Source organism: Tenrec ecaudatus, chromosome 1, assembly GCF_050624435.1.
Source record: "Tenrec ecaudatus isolate mTenEca1 chromosome 1, mTenEca1.hap1, whole genome shotgun sequence".
Taxonomy (NCBI): Eukaryota; Metazoa; Chordata; class Mammalia; order Afrosoricida; family Tenrecidae; genus Tenrec; species Tenrec ecaudatus.
In genome coordinates, this window is record NC_134530.1 from 78,062,682 (window position 1) to 78,085,589 (window position 22,908).

Sequence of the window (22,908 nt, forward strand, 5' to 3'; positions counted from 1 at the left end):
TGAGAAGTTAGTGGATTTCCTGCAGGTCACACAGCTAGTAGGTAGCTAAGCCAGGACTGATTGCAAGCCCTTGAATTTTTTCCATTATTAATCCTCCTCTGTTGGCCTCATTATATTCCCAAGCTCAGCCTAGTACGTGAGGGAAACAGTGGTACTGCATCTCTCAGCTAACACTTCCCATCATCACGCATTGCTCTGTTGGCTGAGCAATCACTTACTTGAATCCCTGTTTTGTTTCTGAGAGTAGCTTCATGATATGGGATTAGATGGAACAAAAGGGGGTTTATTTCATCTTTTCAGATGTAGTTCTAGCTACTTGCCTATGGCACACATTCATTTAAGTCTCCCATGCAAGAAGCTTGCTTTATATGCATTTTTGTTTGGTGTCTGCTTGTCTCTGAAAAATAGTTGGCGCTTTTATTGTGACTGCTTTAAATTTACTTTTGTTATGGAGAATGGACACAACAGAGCATACATCAATGAAGTAATTTCTACCTGTACAATTCAGTGACACTTACTGCATTTGTTCTGAGTTGGCACCTTTCCCACCCTTCTTTTCTGAGTTGTTCCTCCCGTTGCCATAAACTCACTGGCCCCTGTGTTCTTGTGTTTGCTGTTAACCATTTGATCCCATGGACCAAAAAGCCAAACTCACTCCCATCGAGTCAATCCAGATGCATTGTCACGCCATTGGACAGGGTGGAACGGCCCCTGTGGGTGTCTGAGGCAGTAACTCCTCTGGTTCCTAATAAGCAGCCAGTGGTTTTGACCTGGTGGTTGACAGGCCAGTACGTGACCACTATGCCACCAGGGCTTCCTTGACCCATATAGGTAGGTCTTAAAAAAGTTCATTGCTCAAGGCAGATAATTCTTTCTAATTATGTTCAACTATTGTTTTGGTTTTAAGAAGACTTCAGCAAATAGTTTTGGTTTAAGGTTTAAATATTATCTCAGGACAGTAATATCAGGGATTCGTCCAATCTCCATGGTTCTAGAAAATCTGGAAACCATTTGCAAACTCCTTTATTTTAAAAATATTTCATTGTGGTTTAGGTGAAAAATTTACACAGCAAATTAGCTTTCTTTGTGGTAATTCATACCTACCTGTTCCACGACATTGGTTGCAGTCCCTGCAGTGCATCAGCACCTGACCCATTTCCACCCTGGGTTCCCAGTTTCCTTCATCCCCATTAGAATGGGGGGAAAGTATAGAGCAAAATTTAAAGTCATATAAAAACCCAACCAAACCAGCCAGGCTTTTTGATCACCTAGGATCTGGAAGAACCACCTTCTAGTGTGGAACTAAAGCCACTCCCAGAGGCTATCTTTAAGTAACAGCGTAGCCTATAAAATAAACAATAACACATTCGAGATGTGCCTCGTGAAACAATTAAATATTGGGGACCAAAAGGATAGTTTGCCCCCCAGCAAAGATGAGAAGGCAGGCCGGGGCAGGGAAATGGGCCAGTAGTAGTAACTAGGCAGTAGTAACAGTAACAGTAGTAACAAAAACCATTGAGTTTTTATGGCCCCATGTTAGAGGCAGCTGTGGCCCTTTGGAATCATGGCTTCAGGGAGTCTTTGGTTTTCTTCCTTCTTTGCTGTGGGCAGGAGTAGACCAATGGTATCTCAGATGACCGTCTGCGACTCACCCAAACAGAATGCAGAACATTCTTGTAAGAATGCACTATGTCAGCTGAACTAAATGTCCCCTGGGAGTATGGGTCTCAGCCTAGAAGCCCAATAACTCATTCTCATGAGGCGCCTGGTTATTATATGTAAATATACATGCAGCACATATAAATATGTGTGGAAATGGCCACACCCTTGCATATATGAGTATATGCAGGCAGATGTAGTCCCAAATGACCTCCTATACCTACTTAGCATACATATATACTTGTATATCCACTCACAGATGATTGATTGTGATTGCTTGTTACAGGTCTGTCCTTCAGTATTTCCTGTAGTGGCCCTTTATTGTCTCCTTACTTCCCTTGTTCACACTGCGCTGCCTCCCCGCACATGCTTCTACATGTAGCTTTATGAGGTCTGTAACTGGAGCCGTTAAGGTGTAACTCTGCCCGCAAGTGAAAAGTAAGTTCTCGCCTCACTCACTCACTCACTCAATCAATCTCTCACTCACTCTCTCACTCACTCACTCACTCACTCACTCACTCACTCTCTCACTCACTCACTCACTAATCACTCTCTCACTCTCACTATTCACTTTCTCACTCTCCCACTCACTCACTTTCTCACTCTCCCACTCACTCTCTCACTCACTCACTCACTCACTCACTCGCTAATCACTCTCTCACTCACTCTCACTATTCACTTTCTCACTCCCATTCACTCACTCTCTCACTCACTCACTCACTCGCTAAAAAAGAAAAGAAAAGTAAGTTCTCTGCAGAGTAGACCTCTACTACAGGTGTAGCGCTGGGAGAGCTGGAAAAGCTGCTGTTAGATGTTCACATTTTGTGTAAACGTAAGTTTTTACCTCCTTGAACCTTTCAAAAAATTTTACCTAATCATTTTATTGGGGGCTCTTATAGCTCTGATAACAGTCCATCCATCCATCCATGTGTCAAGCACATTTGTACGTATGTTGCCATCATCATTTTCAAAACATTTTTTTTTCTACTCGAGCCCTTGACATCAGCTCCTCATTTTTTATTTTTTTTTGCTGTCTCCCTTCACCCACTTTGTCCCCTGGGGGTGTGTAATAAGTCGATCATTGTGATCGGTTCCCCTTTTCTCCCCTCACCTTTCCCCTACCTCATGGTATCTCTCATTATTGGTCCTGAGGGATTTGTCTGTCCTGGGTTCCCTGTGTTGCAAGCTCTTACCTGTACCAGAGTACATGTTCTGGTCTAGCCAGATTTGTAAGGTAGAATTGAGGTCATGATAGTGGGGGGTGGGGTGGGAGGAAGCATTAAAGAACTAGACATCTTTGCTGTTTAACACTTTAAAGAGATCTTGTGGAGCAGAAATGCCCAATGCAATGTGTCCTCTGATTTCGTTATGGCTGCTTCTCAGAGCACTGATTGGGGATGTAAACAAAATTAAATTCGTGGCAACTTCAATCTTTTCTCAGTTTATTATGATGTTCGCTATTGGTCCATTTGTGACAGTTTTGGTTTTCTTAGCACTGAGGTGTAATCTATACTGAAGGCTGAAGTCGTTCTTCATCGGTAAGTGCATCAGATCCTCGGCTTTCAGCAAGTAAGGTTATGTCATCTGCATGTGGCTGATTGTTAGTGATCCTTCCCCTGGTCCTGATGCTGTATTCTTTTTCCTTCACTCAGAATGCAGATAGAATAAGTACAGTGAAAGGATACAACCCTGATGCCACCTCGCCTGATACCAACCCAGCTGCATCTCTTTGTTCTGTTTGAACCGCTGGCTCTTAGCCTAGGTATAGGTTCCACATAAACACATTCCATTCTTTGCAATGTTATCAATAGTTTGTTATGAGCCACACAGTTGGATGCCTTTACATAGTCAACAAAACGCAAACATCTTTCTGATTTTCTTTGCTTTCAGACGAGCTATCTCTACTGTTAGCAATGACCTTTCTCATTCCACGCCCTTTTGTAAATTCAGTTTGAATTTCTGGCACATCCTTGTTGATGTGTGGATCTGTTTTTGAATACTTGTATGAACCGTTAATGATATTGTTCAGTAATTTCTGCATTCTGTTGGATGACCTTTCTTTGGAATGCGCACAGTTATGGTCTCTTGTAGCTGTCTCCCAAGTTTCTTGGATTGACTAGGGAGCGCCGCCAGCACTGCGTCGGTGTGTTGAGACATTTCAGTCGGTATTCCATCAGTTCCTGGAGCTTTGTGTTTCTCCAGTGTCGTCAGTACAGCACAGTGTGTGCTCATACGCTGTTTCGTGAACTGGTTGAATGTCAGCTAACTCTTTGTGGTGCTATGACTCTGTGTATTCCTTCCATCTTCTTTTGATGGTTCCTACACCATTCAGTATTTTGCCATGGATCCTTTAATATTACAGTTCAAAGCTTGATTTTTTTTCCTTCAAATTCTTGAATTTTTTTCTTTTAGCTTGAGTTATGCCAAGCATGTTCTTCCTTTTTGGTTTTCTAACTCCAGGTCTTTGCACATTTCATGATAATGCTTTGCATTTCATTGCAATACTTTGTCTTCTCAAGCTACCTTTTGAAATTTTCTGCACAACTTTTTTACTTCATATTTCTTGCACTTGGCTTTAGCTACTTTGTGTTTAAATGCAAGTTTTAGGGTCTCTTCTGGCACCCACTTTGGTTTTATCTACACTGTCTTTTAAATAAACTTTTCCTTTCTTCATATATGATATTCTTGATATCATTCCATAGCTCATTTGGTCTTTAGTCATTAGTGTTCACCTCCTGAAGTCTGTTCTTAAAATGGTCTCTAAATTCAGGTGATTCAAGATCCTATTTTGGCTCTCATTGACTTGTCTTAATTTCTTTAGCATCATTCTGAACTTGCTTTGAGCAATTGATGGTCTATTCAACAGTTGATCCTTGGCCTTATTTTGCCTGATGATACTGAGCTTCTCTATTGTCTTTTCCCACAGATATAGTTGGTTTGATTCATGTGTATCTCTGGTAAGTTCCAGGTGTATAATCAGCGTTTATGTGTTGAAAAAAAAGATACTTGCAATGAAGAAATCATTGGCCTTGCAAAATTCTATCGTGCAATTTCTAGCTTTGTTTCAATCACCGAGGCTATGCTTTACAACTACTGTTCCTTCCTCGTTGTTTCCAAATTTCCAGTTCAATCACCAGTAATTATCACTGCATCTTGATTGCACATTTGATTAATTCTGACTGAAGAAGCTGAGATTTCTTCATCACTAGCTTTAATGATTGGAACGTACATTTGAATAATATTTCTATTAACTGGTATTTGTAGGCATATAGTTGTTATCCTCTCACAGACAGCATTATACCTCAAGATAGATCTTGAAAGGTTCTTTTTGACAATTAATGCATTGCCGTTCCTCATGAATTTGTTATTACCAGCATAATACATCATATGGTTGTCTAATTCAAAATGGTCAATACCAGTCTATTTCAGCTCACCGATGTCTAGGACATTGATCTTTATGGTCCAGTTCATTTTGAGAACTTTCAGTTTTCCTGGATTTATACTTTGTACATTGCACATTTTATTCCTCAATGAATCTTTGCAGCTGCTGTTTCTTATTTTCAACCGTCTCCAGTCAGCAGAGGAAGGTTCCAAAAAGCTTGCTCCATTCTCCTCATTATGGCATCTCTGCTTAGCGGTGACAGCTCTTCCCTTGTATTTTGAGTGTCTTCCAAGGGTCTTCGGTTCCAACACTATGTCACACAATGTGCCATTGCGACTCAGGAGATTTTCAGTGGCGAGCCCCTCAAAAGTAGAGTACGTCTTTCTTTCTCCTAGTCTGTCGTAGCCTGCAATCTCCGCTGGAACCTGTTTACTCCGGGTGACTCGGCTGGCATTTGGAATGCTGGTGGCAAGTGTCGTTTCCAGCCTCCCAGTGACACGCAAGCTGCCACCACACAGCAGGCTGACAGAGGAGTGGTGGTTGTGAATGGGAGAGCGAGTACTTTAATCTAGGCCAGCGGTTTTCAACTGGTGGGTCGTGACCCCTTTGGGGGGGTTGAACAACCTTTTCACAGGGGTCACCCAATTCATAACAGTACTAAACTTACAGTTATGCATAGCAATGAACCACACAACCTGTACATTGTTGAATCTACCTGGCTGCCACTACTGCCTGCTGGGTTGGAACTACAGACCTTTCAGTTAACGATTGTCATCAGCTCTCCTTCCTAAGGCCCGAAGATTGAAAATTATGTACCTTTAAGGCTTGAATACCTATTAACAGCCCCTTAAACTGAGTAGTAGTGGTGCTGTGGGGTAAGTTGTGTTGTTATTAACTTAAAGATCTGGTTCAAAACCACCATCCATCCATGGGAGTAAGACGATGCTTTGTTTGGTGTTGGAGGCTCCTCCAAACAGAGAAGTACTAAGTAAGTTATTAAGGAACTATAAGTTGATAATCATAAAACTAATTAAGGTTAGCAAATTAGCTAGCAGAGTTTACTAAAGGCTAGACTTTAGTCTTTTATTTGGAAGTCTGACTCGGCGAAGTGTTCCAAGGTTTGTAAGCATTTGTAAAAATGTAGCTTCTTGTAACTCCTGCCGTTTCCAGGGAGGGAATTTTGTAATCAACACATCAGCAGTGTCTTATTGAGTTAGTGGTAGTTTTTATGTCAATTGTGCTTTTTACAACAAAGTCCCCGAGGAACACCGAAAATAGACCTCACACTTAGAGGGCAGGGCTTGGTACCTTATCAGATTCCATCCCAAACATACATAAGGGTAACTGGAACTATTTATAGCACACACACCCTTTTTTCATGTCTGTCTATATAATAGAGGCAAGATAAACAATCCTGAGGAGAAAACAATGGGACTGATGGGGGTGGGGAGGAGGAGATAGGGAGGGGGGGAGCCACAAACCCAGGGACAAGGGAATAAGAGATCTAAAACCAATGGCAATGAAGGTGTAGAGTGCCTGGTGGTGTTTGATCAGGGAAGTGTAGCCTAGAAGAATAACTAAGAGCCAAATGAAGGTCGAACATGATGGTGGGACAGGAGGAAAATAAAAGGAAATATAGGAAAGAACTAAGAGGCAAAAATACATTCATAAATTTAGGCATATACATATGTAACTATATTAATATATAATAATAGGGATATAGGCCTAAGGTCATATATTTATATGTTAGTATTAAGGAAGCAGACGGGCATTGGGCCTCTACTCAAGTCCTCCCTCAATGGAAGACCACTTTGTTCTAATAACCTGGCACTCTGTGATGTTCACCTTCTCAACACAATCACTGAAGTCAAAATGGGTGCATAAGCAAATGTGAAGATAGCTGATGGTGGCCAGCTATTAAAAGATGTAGTATATAGGGTCTTAAAGGCTTGAAGTTTAAACAAGCGGCCATCTAGCAGGGAAGCAATGAAGCCCACGTAGAAGAAGCTCAACAGCCTGTATAATCATGAGGTGTCAGCAGGATCAGGTATTAGGTAGGCATCAGAAGACCCAAAACAAACAGTCATATCAATGCCAACAAGGGGGGTTGGAGTGGAGACCCAAAGCCCATCTGTAGACAATTGGACATCCCTCACAGAGGGGTCATAAGGAAGGGACGAGCCAGTCAGGGTACAGTATAGCACCGATGAAACATACAACTTTCCTCTAGTTCTTAAATGCTTCCAACCCTCCACTACCAAGACCCCAGTTCTAGCTTACAAACCCGGCTAGACCAGAGCATGTACACTATTACAGATAAGAGCTCACAACACATGGAATCCAGGACAGATAAAGTCCCCAGGAATAGTAATGGGAATAGTGATACCATGAGAGTAAGGGGGAAGAGGGAGAAAGAGGGAACTCATTGCAAAGATCAATGTATGGCACCCCCTCTTCCAACCAGGGGGACAAACAACAGAAATGTGAGTGAAGAGTGAAGGGAGACAGTGGATAGTGTAAGATATGAAAATAATAATTTATAATTTATCAAGTGTTCACGAGGGTGGGAAGAAGGTGGGGGAGGGAGGGAAAAAAGAGGAGCTGATACCAAGGGCTCATGTAGAAAGAAAATGTTTTGAAAATGATGATGGCAACATGTACAAATGTGCTTGCTACAAAAAAAGTGCTTGCTACGATTGATATATGGACTGTTATAAGAGCTGTAAGAACCCCCAATAAAATGATTTATTAAGAAATAAACATTTTGCTTTTAATTTAGCTTTATTTTTATAATTGCCTAAGCAGACAAACTGACTATAACAGATTCCCCTGAAGAAATAAACTCTTGTCACAATCCATATATACATCTATTGTGTTAAGCACATTTGTACATTGTGATGAGTTGTACGAGCCCCCAACAAAATGATTTAAATAATAAAAAACAACTATCAACAGACTGCATGGTAAGAACCCCTGATGTGCAACTAAGATGGCACATCATTTAGCATCGCAGAAGGTGTCAATCCTGATAAATGTGAAATGGGGGTGGGGGTGGTAAACCATCACATTAAAGAAAAATCTATTCAATAAATAGTTTATTGAACTGTAATTTTGTGCAGTAAAGTGCACAGATCCCAAGTGTTTTAAAAAGGGCTATTTATTATTTAGTCACATTACATTTTGTCAATTCCCCCTTCAAAATGACTTTCACTTTCGTGAAACATTTTTTGTTTTTACCATAAATTGTAGGATCATCACCTCATGTCTGAGCTACTTACTGTAACAACTAAGTGGTCCTCGAGTTATTTTTTGGCATTTGTATTAACTGGGAGTAATTCTTTGAGAGAGAGTGTGATACAATGGAAAAAGTATGGCCTCTCATCAGTAGAGCTGGGTTTGGATTGGAGCCCTTCTTGTAAGTAGGTGCTAGGTAAGTCACTGTAGCCCTTTCCTAAGTTGAGTTTACTCCTCCCCTTTCTAATTGGTGAATAGCAGAGACTGTGCTGATGGAGGGAGATAGAAGAGTTAATGGGTTCCTTGAACTTCAACTGTTGCTGATCTAAAGGAGAAAGCAAGCTGTCATAAACAGCTAAGGTATAACACAGAATCACTTACAAAAGAAAACTGGCTCTGGAGTCAGACATGCAGTGAAAGCAAGATACAAAGTGGTTGAAAGTTTGGACTAAAAAACAAAGTATGGACTTAATGCTGGTGTCAGTTTACCTAGGACCTAATTCTGGCAGTACCACTTTTTAGCTGTGTGACTTTGACCAACTTGCTTCTCAAAGCCTCACCTTCCTTATCTGTAGAATAGAGATCTAATACAGTTTAATTTATAGGATTTATTTAATTTTAACTTATAAACAAATATTTAACATAATTTCATTTGTTTGTTAAAAGTATATTAACTCCTGAGAAGCAAATAAACGTCTATGTAAAATACTAGCACAGTTTCTGCCACGACACAAGTGCCCAATGGTATGGCTGTGGTGTCAGTGTAGTATTTGAAGCCTGAAAGACATAGGGGCTGGCCATAGTCATAAAGTGGAGCCCAAGTCAGCAACATGGGAAAGACACTTCAACTGAGCCTCAGTTTTCTGATCTCTGAAATGGATATTGTAGCGGTGCTTGTCCTACAGGAATGAATGAACGCATGCACCGGGACCTGCTACAGATTACATGTTCATCATAAGATAGCTGTTGATTTTTATTCTTACTCTGTCATCTGCTGGCTGTTTTATCGTGGGCATGTAGATTAATCCTTCAAAGCCTGTTTACATACATCAAAGTTATTGATGCAAAGAGGATTACAAATATGAGGGACTTCAAAAAGTACACGGAAAAATTCCTAGAATATATACAAGGGAGTACCGCCCACCCACCCCTAAGTCCCAGAAAACTCCACTGGGTAGACCTTTAACAGTATGCATTTTCCCGCTAAGCGAGCATTGACAACTCACTCTGAGTGAGTGCGCCCAGCGGTGTCACCGGGAAGGTTCTCTCTGGTCACAGTGAATTTTTTTGAAAAAGCAGTTTTGTTCAAACCTGATTTTTTTGTGATGGCCAATTTAAGAGAACAGCACGCTGCTGTAAAATTGTGTTTCCTTCTTGGGGGTGGGGGAGGAAGGGGCCGCCTCAGAAACTTGTGATGTTGAGCACAGCTTACAAGGACAGCGCGATAGGGAAAACTCAAGTGTATGAACAAGTGGTCTTCTCGTTTCAAAAAAGGTGAAATGTTGATTGATGACAAACCTCGTTCTGTCAACTTCCCAAACAGCTGAAAATATCGGCTCCTGGTGCATTTGGCGTTTGTTCCACCAGGTCAGACTGCTCATCGGTCTTTCTATTTAGAGGTTCTGAGAAGATGGTGTGACAGCGTGCAACAAAAAAGGCCTGATTTGTGGCAGACGGGAACTGGGTTTGCTACAAGGACAATGCAGCCATCTCAGTGCTCCAGTTTTTTGGCAAAAAAAGCCAGCATGCTTCTCTTGCCCCCTGCACCTGACTCACCTGACCTCGCTCAGTGTGACTTCTTTTTGTTTCTACAAATGAAGAGGGACATGAAAGGACAGCAATTTGAAGATGTAGAAGAGGTGAAGAAAAAAAATGATGGAGGTGCTGCGAGCCTTCCAAACAGATGGGTTTGAAAAATGAATGTGTCCAAGAATAGGTTCGCCGATTTGACAAATATATTAAGTGTAAAGGAAAGTACTTTGAAGGTGATAAGGTGGTTCTGTGAAAAAAATAATAAGTATGTAGCTTTAAGGCAGGGGAGGCTTCCGGTTTTTTTTTGCTTGGTGGTGGGGCGGGGGTAGCCCCTCGTATTGCCAGGAGAATCCAGTCCCTGGAGAAGGACATCATGTTTGGTAAGTGGCGTGGGAATGGAAGAGAGGAAGGCCCTCGACAGGATGGAGCGGCACAGTAGCTACATCGATGGCCTCGGGCATAGGAACAGTTGTGGAGACCGTGCAGGACCGGGCAGTGTTTCCTTCTGTTGTGTCTGAGGGTCACTGGGTCAGAACCAACTTTATGGCACCTAAGAACAACAACAATCTTGGAAATTAGGAAAGGCTTTACTCACCGACTTGGTGAGATTTGATGTGGATGTTGACGAGAGCTACGCAACAGGGCTCGTCTAAACAGAGCTCAGGTTTGTGGACATGCCTGCTGTGCTTGGAGAGCAGTGATCAGCTTCGTCTGGCAGGTACCTGCGGAGGAGGAGGAGTGGAAAATGAGTCTGAGTAGGTGATGCTGGAGCCATTTATTAAAAGCATTTTATCTAAGGGTCATTTGTATAAAGCCATAAAGACCTCAACCTTGTTCTATACATCTTCATTTTCCCAGTTTGTACTGTTAACAGTAGAAGGTGCCTGGGTGGCACAAACAGTTTATTCTTGGCTGGCGACTGAAAGGTTGGTGGTTCTAATCCACCCATGGTAGTACAGAAAAAAGGCTTGGGGGTCTGCTTCCGCAAGTTTATATACAGCTAAGAAAACTCGTGGAGCTGAGTTCTGTTCTGAAGTACCTGGGTTCACCGTGAGTAACGCAGAAGTAGCTACACTGACCTGAGGGCCTACCACCACCATTAGTCAACCAGTTGCCACAGAGTTGATTCCAGCATGAGTCAGAAAAACCGTGCCCCATAAGGTCTTCGGTGGTTGCGTTTCCTTTGAGAGCAGGCTGTCAGATCTTTGTGACTCAGTCCCGCTGGGTGGCCTCCAGCCTCACAGTCGGACCTGTTAGTAGGGACGGGAATGCATTACTTGAAATCAGTGTTATACACAGGAATTATTTTGTAATCTGTGTTTTATCTGAACCATGAATGGAAAGTGTATTTTCTGCTGTATATTAGTTTCGATATAAGAATATTTAAACTAGTTCCTGTTTAGTGCCTATTTCTCCTAGCCTCCTATACTCTTCCCCTCAGATCTTAATTTAGCTTGTCACTATTGTCTTTTTTTTGTCTTTTTAATAATTTATTTTATTTTTGCTGTTGTTGAGAATATATATAGCACCACATACACCAACCCAATAGTTTCTACATGTGTAATTAATTCAGTGACATTGATTACAGTGTTTGAGTTGTACAGCCATTTCTGCCCTACCTTTCTGAGTGACTCCTCCCCCATTGACATAAACTCTCTGGCCTTTAAGTTTCTTACTTAATCTTTTGAGTTGCTGCTGCCGTTTGATCCTATGTAGATTCTTTAAAAATCATTTTATTGGGAGCTCTTACAGCTCTTAGCACAATCCATCCATCCACCCATCCATCATGCCAAATACATTTGTACATATGTTGCCATCATTTTCAAGACATTTTCTTTCTACTTGCACCCTTGGTATGAGCTCATTCCTATGTAGATCTTAAAGGAGCATGATACTTACTCTTTACTCCCAGCTCACTGACATCAAGCCGATGCTGATGCATAGGGACCCCTATGGCTTTCCTAGACTGACTGTTGGAGGGAGGAGAAGGCTGAGTTTTTTTCCCATGGAATTGCTGATGGTTTTGAACTGCTGACTATGTGGGTTGCAGCCCAGTGTGGAACCACTACACCGCCAGGACTCCTATAGTCTTTACTAGTTAAATTAAGCTATTATCTGGTTTTTAAGAGGACTTCATGGAATTTTTTTGGTTCAAGGTTTAGTGATAATCTGAAGGCAATAGTTTCAGGAGTTCATGCAACCTCCACGAGTCCAGCAAGTCTAAAATTCAAGAGCATTTGAAATTTGGCTCTAACTCCCCCCTTTTATTTTATTTTTGTCCTTTCAAAAATATTTTTATTGGGGGCTCGTACAACTCTTATCACAATCCATACATTTATCCATTGTGTCAAGCACATTTGTACATATGTTGCCATCATCATTCTTAAAACATTTGCTTTCTACTTGAGCCCTTGGGATCAGCTCCTCATTTTTTTCCCTCCCTTCTCCGCCCCCAATTTCTCCCTTTTCAAGGAGCCCTGGTGGCGTAGTAGTTACATGTTGGGCTTCAATTTGCAAGGACAGCAGTTTGAAACCACCAGCAGCTCCATAGGAGAAAGATGGGGCTTTCTACATCTGTAAGCAAACCGTTACAGCTTTGGAAGCTCAGTGGCTCCTTCTACCCTGTCCTGTAGACTCTGTATGAATCGGCATCGACTTGATAGCAGTGGGTTTCGTTTTTTTGTTTGTTTGCTTAATTTCCCCTTTGATCAGCAGCTTTCTATAGAATCTTTGATCAAAATGTACAATAATTATAGCAAAGCACCTTGCAGTTCTCTGGGGCTCGTAGCTAAGGGGGCAGTTGTTCATGTGTACATCCATTTTTTTCTCTCATTCCTCACCCTCCTCCTTCTGTGCTCCAGGTGAAAAGAGACTAATTGTACTTTGGATGACTGCTTGCAAACTCCTAAGACCCCAGTCAATACACAGTGAACTAAAAACTAAAAAGTAAAACAGACGCTCTAGACATGGTATTAGGCCAATTAACTGGCATGACGGTCAATAATCTTTGTGTATGTTTAATTCTAAAATGATTACAATTATTTTGTAACTTTAGCCCCCTGGGAACCCCTTGAATATATTCTCAAAAAGGAAACATTGGGTGGAGATGATATATAAACTTTAAATTTTTTTTTAGAAAGGGTATGATAAGAGTTGGGCTGGATTGAGTAGGAAGCCATTACAATTAATTAGGGAAGTTTCTTATTCTTCCTAGAAATCACTTAGTCTTTGAACTGTGTGGATTAACTCATCCAAATGACGTCAGCCTTGATCTCATCTTTCTTCTGCATTTTCAATAGGGGCTTTGTTTCCCCTCTGCCAGGAGTAGTCCTGGTTGGTACTGGGGGGGTGGGGGGGAACACCTCCCTGAGCAGGAATTTCCAAAGGATGAGTGGTTTGGACACCTAATTGCAGATTCTGCTTTATGCTCTTTGCGTGTTATTCTTGCACTGCTGCCATTTGCCTAAGTGTCAAGTTGGAAATCCGGACCTCTGACTGCTCCCACTTTATCATGAACTGCTGGGGCTTGAGCTTCACGGGTGGCATTAGGGCCTCTGAAGTAAACCTCAGGTCTGTTACTGTCTGTTCTTCTTTAAGTGGGATGACTCTCTTATACTTGTCCGAATCACAGACCTGCTTTGAAGGTCAGGTGAGAGTGTACAGTTAGAACTGAAACAGAAAGATGAAAATGCATTCTCGTGCAGCAGATTTACCCGAGGCGGTGTGTCTGTTGATCGCTCGACTGCTGCTTCCATGGGCATTGATCGTGAATCCAAGCAAGACAAAAATCTTTGACAACTTCAACCTTTCTTCCATTTATCTTGTTGTGACCTATTGGTCCAGCTGTGAGGATTTGGGAATTCTTGAGTTGCAGCTGTAACCCATACTGAAGGCTGCAATCTTTGATCTTCATCAGCAGGTGCGTCAAGTCCTCACTTTCAGCAAGCAAGGTTGTGTCAGCTGCATATTGCAGGTTGTTAATAAGCCTTCCTCCAATCCTGATGCAACATTTTTCTTCATAGAATCTAGATTCTCTGATGATTTGCTCAGCATACAGACTGAAAAATATGGTGAGAGGATACAACCCTGAAACACACAGGGTTAGTTTTCTTATTACAGATAATGTCTGTAAATACCTTCACAGGGGTTGGCACATGTCAGACATTTAACAATAATCATTTGGTAATGAAATGAAAAAAGATTAAACTGGAAATCCAATGACTTAGACTGCTGTTTATTATATAATCTAGGCCTCTCACATGATCTGCTTATTAATTTAAAAAACATTTAAAAATTATAAATATTAAAAAGAACATAGCAACCCAATGAGTTGTTATAAGGTTTACAAATACCTTTGCAACCATTAACCATGAAAGGAGATGCAAACCTGCCAGTCATCTCAGGCCTTCTAAGTGCCCCCTCAAACACTACTCCCTTCTTTCTAAAAGACCCACTTTCCAGAGTTTTTGGTATTTACAACCTTGTGTTTTTGTCACCTAAGTGTATCTCCCTAAAAACTAAAGTTCAGTTTAAGTTGGCTTTCTTTTTCAAATTTTAAAATGCTAAGGAGCTCAAACAACAACAAAGCAAAACATGGAAAAGTCCGGTATTTTTTAATTCTGTTTTTCATGTACTTTTTGAAGTCTCCTCATGCCTTTTAGGTTTCTTTTCATCTTAAATTCTCTCTTTCTGCCCCCTTCTCTTCCTCCTTCCCTCCCCTCTTGAAGTTTACGTGCTGAGGAAGTAGATCATATGTCCTGTAGCATCCCCCTCAATTGAGTTTTCTAAATTACTTTGCGTGAAATAAATTATCATTATCCTCTGATCTCTTGTATTTTCTATAAAGTGGTGATCTTGATAGAAAATAAACATCTAGAGGGTTCATCTGATTTGGGTTTGACTGTTTTGAGGGGTGGGGTAGGAAGGAGGAGACTACTTATAGACTTAATGTGTTTTTCATTCACAATAGAGAAATGTTGTCTTTTTGTGTGCCATTAGCAGCAAGTGATCAATGTTTCTATCACTAGGCGTTCAAAACGATGATAATCAACTCTGTCATTCCGTATTCACTTATTTACACAGAGACTTCTATAAAGAGACACTCTCATCTCCCACATAGTTACTCAGTTGTTGTTAGGTACCATTCATTGCGTTAGTTCCGAGCCACGGTGACTCTGTGCACAGCGGAATGAAACACTGCTCAGTCCTGCACCATCCTCACCATTGTTCCTGTGCCTGAGCCCGTGCTGCAGCCGCCGTGTCAGTCCATCTCTCAGAGGACCTTCCTCTCCTTCCCTGTCCCTCTAAATTACCTGACATGATGTCCTTCTCCAGGGAATTTGTCCAAAGTGTGTAAGACGCAGTCTTGACATCCTTGCCTCTAAGGAGTACTACTTTCAAAACAGATTGGCTTGTCATTTTAGCGGTCCATGATACTTTCAATATTCTTTCCAGCACCACAATGTAATACATGAATTTTCTTCTGTCTTCACATATAAGGCCATTTGAAATACCATCTTAGCTCTCAAAGTAACATCCTTGCGTTCCAGTACTCTGACAAGGTCTTGTGCAATCAGATTTACCTAGTGCAGTATGTCCTTGACTGCTGCTTCATGAGCATTGATTGTGGGTCCAAGCAAGACACAATCCTTGACAACGCCTACCTTTTCTCCACTCAATTACCTATTGGTTACCTATTGGTCCATCTGTGAGGATTTTGGTCTTATATACATTGAGTTGTAATCCATACTTAAGGCTGCAATTCTTTTTTAAAAAATCATTTTATTGAGGGCACATACAACTCTTATCACAATCCATCCATCCATCCATTGTGTCAAGCACATTTGTACATTTGTTGCCATCATCATCTCCCAAACACTTTCTTTCTACTTGAGCCCTTGGTATCAGCTTCTCATTTTTCCACTCTCTCCCCCACACTCCCTCCCTCACAAATCCTTGATAATTTATAAATTATTATATTTTTTTCATATCTTACACTGACCTATGTTTTCCTTCACCCACTTGTCTGTTGTCCATCCCCCTGGGAGGGGAGTTATATGTAGATCATTGTGATCAGTTCCCCCTTTCAACCCTCATCTTCCCCTTCCCCTCCTGGTATGGCTACTCTCAATATTCTGAGGGGTTTATCTATCCAGGATTCCCTGTGTTTCCAGCTCTTATCTGTACCTGTGTACATGCTCTGGTCTAGCCAGATTTGTAAGGTAGAATTGAGGTCACAATAACTAGAGGAAAGTTGTATGTTTCAACGGTGCTATACTGCACCCTGACTGGCTCGTCTCTTCCTTGTGACCCTTCTGTAAGGGGATGTCCAATTGTCTAGAGTGGACTTTGGGTCTCCATTCCCCATTTCCCCTCATTCACAATGATAAGATTTTTTATTCTGGGTGAAGGCTACAATTCTTGATCTTCATCACCAAGTCCTTCAAATTCTCTTTCAGCAAGCAAAGTTCTGTCATTTATACCTAGCACAGGTTGTTAATAAGCCCTCCTCCAATCTTGTTGCTACATTTCCCTTCATATAATCCAACTTCTCTGATGATTTGCTCAGCACACAGATTGAGAAATTATGGTGAGAGGATACAACCCTGACACACACATTTCCTGATTTTAAACCCTACAGTATCCCCTTGTTCTGTTAGTACAACTGCCTCTTGATCCATGTACAAGTTAGAGTGAGCCTCCCATTCTCCTCAGGGTTATCCAGTTTATTGTGGTTCACATAGTTGAATGCCGTTGCATAGTCAATGAAACACAAGTAAACATCTTTCTGGTTGCGTTAATTCCGGTTAACTAGATAAACAAATCCAGAGGAACTCATATATATGTATAAGAAAGAGCTTTATATAAAGAGTAGTTGTATATTAAAAAAGAAAAAAACCCAGCCAAATCCAGATCAAAGCCATAAGTCTGATATTAGCCCATATGTCTGATGCCAATCTATACACTCCTCTTCAGACTCACAACATATGCAATGACGCTGAATGCAGGAAGATCACAGGCCAGTGGGTGGAAAGTCTTGTGGATCCAGTGGCAGTGGAAGTATCTCAGCACTGATGGATCTCCACGTGGCTCCTTCGCCTCCAGGGCTCTAGCTTAGCTCCATGTGTCTTGTCAGCAGGAAGAAGAAGCAGAGAGTGTGTGTCTGGCCTCCAACGAGCTATTTATTTCTGTCACACCTCCAAATGAGGTCATCAAGCTGTGACCTGATTGACAAGCTAGACTCCACCCCTTCACAAGTTGACAGTATTCTCTGCTTTCAGCCAAGATCCATCTGATGTTAGCAATGATATATCCCTTGTTCCAGAAGTAAGGTTCCTATAGGAAAATGGTTACTCAGTTGTAAAGTTCATATAGAAATATCAGGACAAATTGCGTTTTTAAATTTTAAAAGTCTTCAATTAAAAAAAAAAGGGTTGGTTTCCTAGAGTGTACCCAAACCAAGCCCATTGCCATGGGGCCAATTCTGAATAATAGAGACCCCAGAGTAGACCCCCATAGTAGATGCTCAGGGTCCAGCATCATTTCATTCTGTTGTGCAGACTTGACAGTACCGAACAACCACAATCTTCTTTGTCTCTGTTGCCTTGCCATACCTTCTGCTATGTCACCCACTGCCATCGAATTAGATGCTGACTCATACTGACCCTGTGGGGCAGAGTAGAACTAAATCTTTAAGGAGCAAAATTCTCCTCTTCTTTCTTCCTCAGAGCTGCTAGTAGCTTTGAACTGCTGACCTTGAAGTTAGCAGTACAACTTGGAACCCACCAGGCCCCCAGGACCCCTTTGTGCTTACATAGTACCCATATATACCAGGGTTTCATTCTGTTGTACATAGAGGAGCTGCGAGTCAGAACCAACTCAACTGCACCTAACAACAATGTATACCCTGTATCAGAGTATCGACCACTCTCAAGGAGACCCGTTGACTTAGCGCTCACACGGGACAACAATTGTGAGGATGGTGCGGCCCGGCAGGGTTTCATTCTGTTGTAAGTACACAGTCTCCCTGGACGTTGGAACCGACTTGACACCTAACACCACAAAATAGCAGCATCCTAGTATTTAACAGAGTACTGTATATACTCCAGTGTAAGCTGACCCCAGTATCTGCGAGGCACCAAATTTCACCACAAAAACTGCATTAAAAATGTGCTGGAACAGAGGACCATATGGCCGGCCCCACTACGAGACACATCTCTCACTCACTGACCCGTACCCCTGTGGGGGCCAACACTGGAGACATAGTGCGGGAATAGTGCCCGATCTGACCCGACCATACTGAGGCAAAACACCAAGGGTGTGCATCAGAACAGCAAAGGGAGCAGAGCAAGGAAGTCCATGGGGAAGACCAAAAATAGACTTGGGGCCAGGGCATGGCACCCCATCAGTCTCGACTGGAAAACACTCCTAAAGGTCAACAAATAGACCTTGAACTATTTATAGGCTTTTCTCTCTTTATTGTCATTGGTTTTTTTGTTGTTTTCTTTTGTTGCTTTGGTTTAATTTGTCTTATTTTTTGTGCATATTGTTATCTCTGCAGGTCAATTTAGATAAGATAGGTGGAATAAACAATCTGGAGTAGAAAACAATGGAACTGACAGTTCTAGGGGAACATGGGAGAGGGGGAGGTGAGGGAAAGGAAATGGGTGTTAACAAACCCAGGGACAAGGGGACAAGTGATCCAAAATCAATGATGAGGAGGGTGATGTGTAGGAGGCCTGGTAGAGCTTGATCAAGGGCAGTGTAACCAAGAAGTACTGAAACCCAAATGAAGGCTGAGCATGATAGTGGGACAAGAAGAAAGTAAAAGGAAATAGAGGAGAGAACTAGCTGGCAAAGGACATTTATAGAGGTATAAATACAGGCATGTACATATGTAAATTTATATATGATGATGGGGAAATAGATCTATATGGGTTTGTATTAAGGTAGTAGATGGACATTGGGCCTCTATTTAAGTACTCCTTCAACACAAAAACACTTTGTTCTATTAAACCGGCATTCCATGACGCTCACCTTACCGACATGATGGCTGAAGACAAAGCAGATGTATAAACAAATGTGGTGAAGAAAGCTGATGGTGCCCGGCTATCAAAAAGAGATAGCATCTGAGTTCTTAAATGCTTGAAGATAAACAAGCAACCATGTAGCTCAGAAGCAACAAAGCCCACATGAAAGAAACATACCAGCCTGTGTGATCATGAGGTGTCAATGGGATCAGGTATCGGGCATCAAAGAACAAAAAGTCATAGTGAATGAGGGGGAGTGCGGAGTGGAGACCCAAAGCCCATCTATAGGCAACTGGACATCCCCTTACAGAAGGGTCTCGGGGAGGAGACAAGACAGTCAGGGTGCAGTATAGCAATGATGAAACATATAACTTTCCTCTAGTTCTTTAATGCTTCTTCCTCCCCACTATCATGATCCCAATTCTAACTTACAAATCTGGCTAGGCCAGAGCATGTACACTGGTACAGATCAGAACTGGAAACAGGGAATCCAGGCCAGATGATCCCTTCAAGACCAATAATGAGAGTAGCGATACCAGGAGGGGAAGAGAAAGGTGGGGTAGAAAGAGGGAACTGATCACAAGAATTTCCATATAACCCATTCCCTGGGGGATGGACAACAGAAAAGTGGGTGAAGGGAGATGCCGGACAGTATAAGACATGACAAAATAATATTTTATAAATTATCAAGGGTTTGTGAGGGTGTGCCTGGGATGGAAGGGAAAAAACGAGGAGCTGATACCAAGGGCTCAAGTAGAAAGAAAATACTTTCAGAATGATGATGGCAACAAATGTACAAATGTGCTTGACACAATGGATGGATGGATGGATTGTGATAAGAGTTGTATGAGCCCCCAATAAAATGATTTTAAAAGTGCTGGAAAATTTGGCCTATATTCGAATATATACGGCATATCTAAATACTTATTTAAAGGTTTCTCTTTTCTCTACTGCTCTTATGTACCTGGGCCACACATTTTATTTCCATTGTCCAACAAAATATCTGGCCCATGGTAGACAGTAAATGCTTGTTGAATAATTTTGAAGATTTTGTTCTGTGTTTTTCTGGAAACTAATTTTTTAACTCATGTTATCTTTCTGTTTTTTCCTGGGCTCCAAGGAGGAAGCATCTCCGTATTCCTTACTTGATATCTGCCTGAATTTCCTGACTACTCACCTTGAAAAGTTCTGTTCCGCAAGGCAAGATGGAACACTGTGTCTGCAGGAACCTGGAGTGTTCCCACAGGAGGTGGCCGACCGACTGCTTCAAACCATGGCTTTTCATGGTAAAAAATATACAAATAAATTGCAGGAAATAAGAATTGCGTGCTGTTAATTAGATTTTCAAGTGCTGATTTGGCCATTTAATTATTTTCTTGGGGGAGGGGTAGAAATAAAAGGCCAGATTACCTGATCCCAGGAGGGGAAAAAAACAAACACATTTATTTTTAGTTATCTTGCTGTTTTTGTGTAATTTTGAATAATTTTTTTTCCTTTAAGGTTTTTTGTATGTCTAGTTCAAGTAAACCTCCTTTTTTTTAAAATACCCCTGATAATCCATTCTTAACATTAGAAACAACATTTCTGGCTTATGAAATATACATTTACAAGTCTGCTGCTGTAAATAGCATACATTTTAATTTGACAGTGGAAGAATCAGTCCTACTGTGGAAAAAGAGTTCCTATTTCAGACTATTGAAAATAAGAAGTCACAGTCAATTGAGTACTTTTGTATTTAAAAACAAATTCTGAAAAGGAATTGGATGAGTTTCTACTCATCTGAAATTCTGGTTATCTACTTTGAATATTCTTGTCATTCGATTTAAGTTTATATTTAAGGATATAGTACCTTTATAACGTTAAAGATTATAGACTTTTAACTGAGGGTTGTTACTTATCTACAGCTCTAAGGTAGAATTAAAATGGGTAAAACTGTGTATACTAGAGTATAAGCCGAGTTTTTCAGCACACTTTAAATGCAGTTTTTGTGGTACAATTAGGTGCCGTAATGGATATTTGGGTCGGCTCACACTCGAGTATATACAGTAATTATAGTCATCATTTATAATATGTGTTAGACATTTTATGTGTGTTCTCATTTGAAGGTTCTCAATCCGATAAGGTGGCCACTATTGTCCCTATTTACATACAGATAAATGAGATCAAAAAAGTAATTTGCTGAGGGAGTGAATGGTGTCATCCTGATTAAACTTCAGATTGATTTGTTTTTAAATCTGTATTTCCAAATCCTTCCCACTGTACCTCACAGCATTCCTACCCCTACATGTGAGGTATTTCTGCTTGTAGATGCAGGTAATGGTTCATACTTTTGCTGTAAGTTGAAAACCATATAACCATTCATCGTGGAAGCAGATGATGCATGCCAAGGAAGAGTGGCGAGAAACGAGGCTGTGATTGCAGTCAAGTCTGAAGTGTACTGGGGTCGGTGAGAAGAGAAGGACCCGCGTGCTCCTTGGTTCTCACTAAGTTGCTCAAGTGCATAGTCTGTGATTTCTTCCAGGTTTCTGTGGCAGAGTGATGTCTGCCTACAGCAAGCAGAGATTTCGCTCACTGTCACATACATCAATGTTCAAGGTGCCTTCTAAGGCTATGCGACAGCTACCGATCAGGCTACTGCTGCTGACAGTTCTGTCTGGTCTCAACTTAGTGTTCAAACGCAATGTATTTCAGTTTTTGACCCAAAACTAGAACTAATCTTATAAATGAAAAGAAAGGATGATAACTATAGTTTTAACTTTGCTGTGTTCAATTAGCCTTTTGAAATACATCCTTTAGAAATATAACTACTGATATCTAACAGAGGAGCTAACATTTATTCAGTGCTTGTTACTGTGTTATATGCTTAATATGCATAACATGATGGAAATGTTCTTTGTTTATAAGTGTGACTAAGTAATTTCTGTCCTTCAGAGTAGTGTCCTGGAGAAGCTGCATGCATGATCACAATGCATGTATTTCCTACTTCTTTATAAATACTCTGTAAGAGAAGTAACTCCTTCCTATCCCAATCGTGTAATGCCAACGTGATTCCATGAAGTATTTTTAACTCTGAAAAAAATAATATTCACATAATCATATTAACAAGGTTAGAGAATATATACAAAAGAACATATTGCCAGGTCTGGTCATGTTTTTTAAACTTGTTTTTTATAAATTTTTGCGTTTGAAAATTTTCCTAATGTTGAGAAATTCTGTTGAGTGCTTTTAAAGTTTGTAGTACCATTAAAAAATTTTTGTGTGTGATACCATTTATTTTAGAAAATGTTTAACAGGGAATGCAGACAAATAAACCTCTCAGGACCTGTAATGAGAATAGAGATACCAGGAGGGTAAGGGGAAAGTGGAAAGTGGTGGGGGTAAGGGGAAAGTGGTGGGGGACGGACAACAGAAAAGTGGATGAAGGGAGACAGTGGTTGGTGTAAGACATGATAAAAAAATTATAAATTACCAAGGGTTCATGAGGAAGGTAGAGTGGGGGAAGGGGAAAATGAGGAGCTGATATTCAAGAGGTCAAGTAGAAAAAAAATGTTTTGAAAATGATGATGGCAACAAATGTACAAATGTGCTTGACACAATGGATGGATATATGGATTGTGATAGGAGGTGTAAGAGCCCCAAATAAAATGATAAAAAAGAAAATGTTTAGCATACACATTTTCTTTTTTGTTGTATATATATATATATTTATCATTTTATTAGGGGCTCTTATAACTCCTATCACAATCCATACATACATCAGTTGTGTCAAGCACATTTGTACATATGTTGCCATCATCATTCTCAAAACACTGCTTTCTACTTGAGCCCTTGGTATCAGCTCATTTTCCCCCT

The 22,908-nt window shown here is 41.0% G+C and overlaps 1 protein-coding gene across 1 annotated transcript in view; it reads left to right on the forward strand.

The window, feature by feature from the left end:
• ZYG11B (zyg-11 family member B, cell cycle regulator) overlaps positions 1 to 22,908 on the forward strand; it is a 94,520-nt gene that overhangs the window by 15,484 nt on the left and 56,128 nt on the right. The window contains exon 2 of the mRNA XM_075556184.1: positions 20,177 to 20,342. Within this exon, the coding sequence (XP_075412299.1) occupies positions 20,177 to 20,342 (166 nt within the window). The remainder of the gene's footprint in view (positions 1 to 20,176; positions 20,343 to 22,908) is intronic.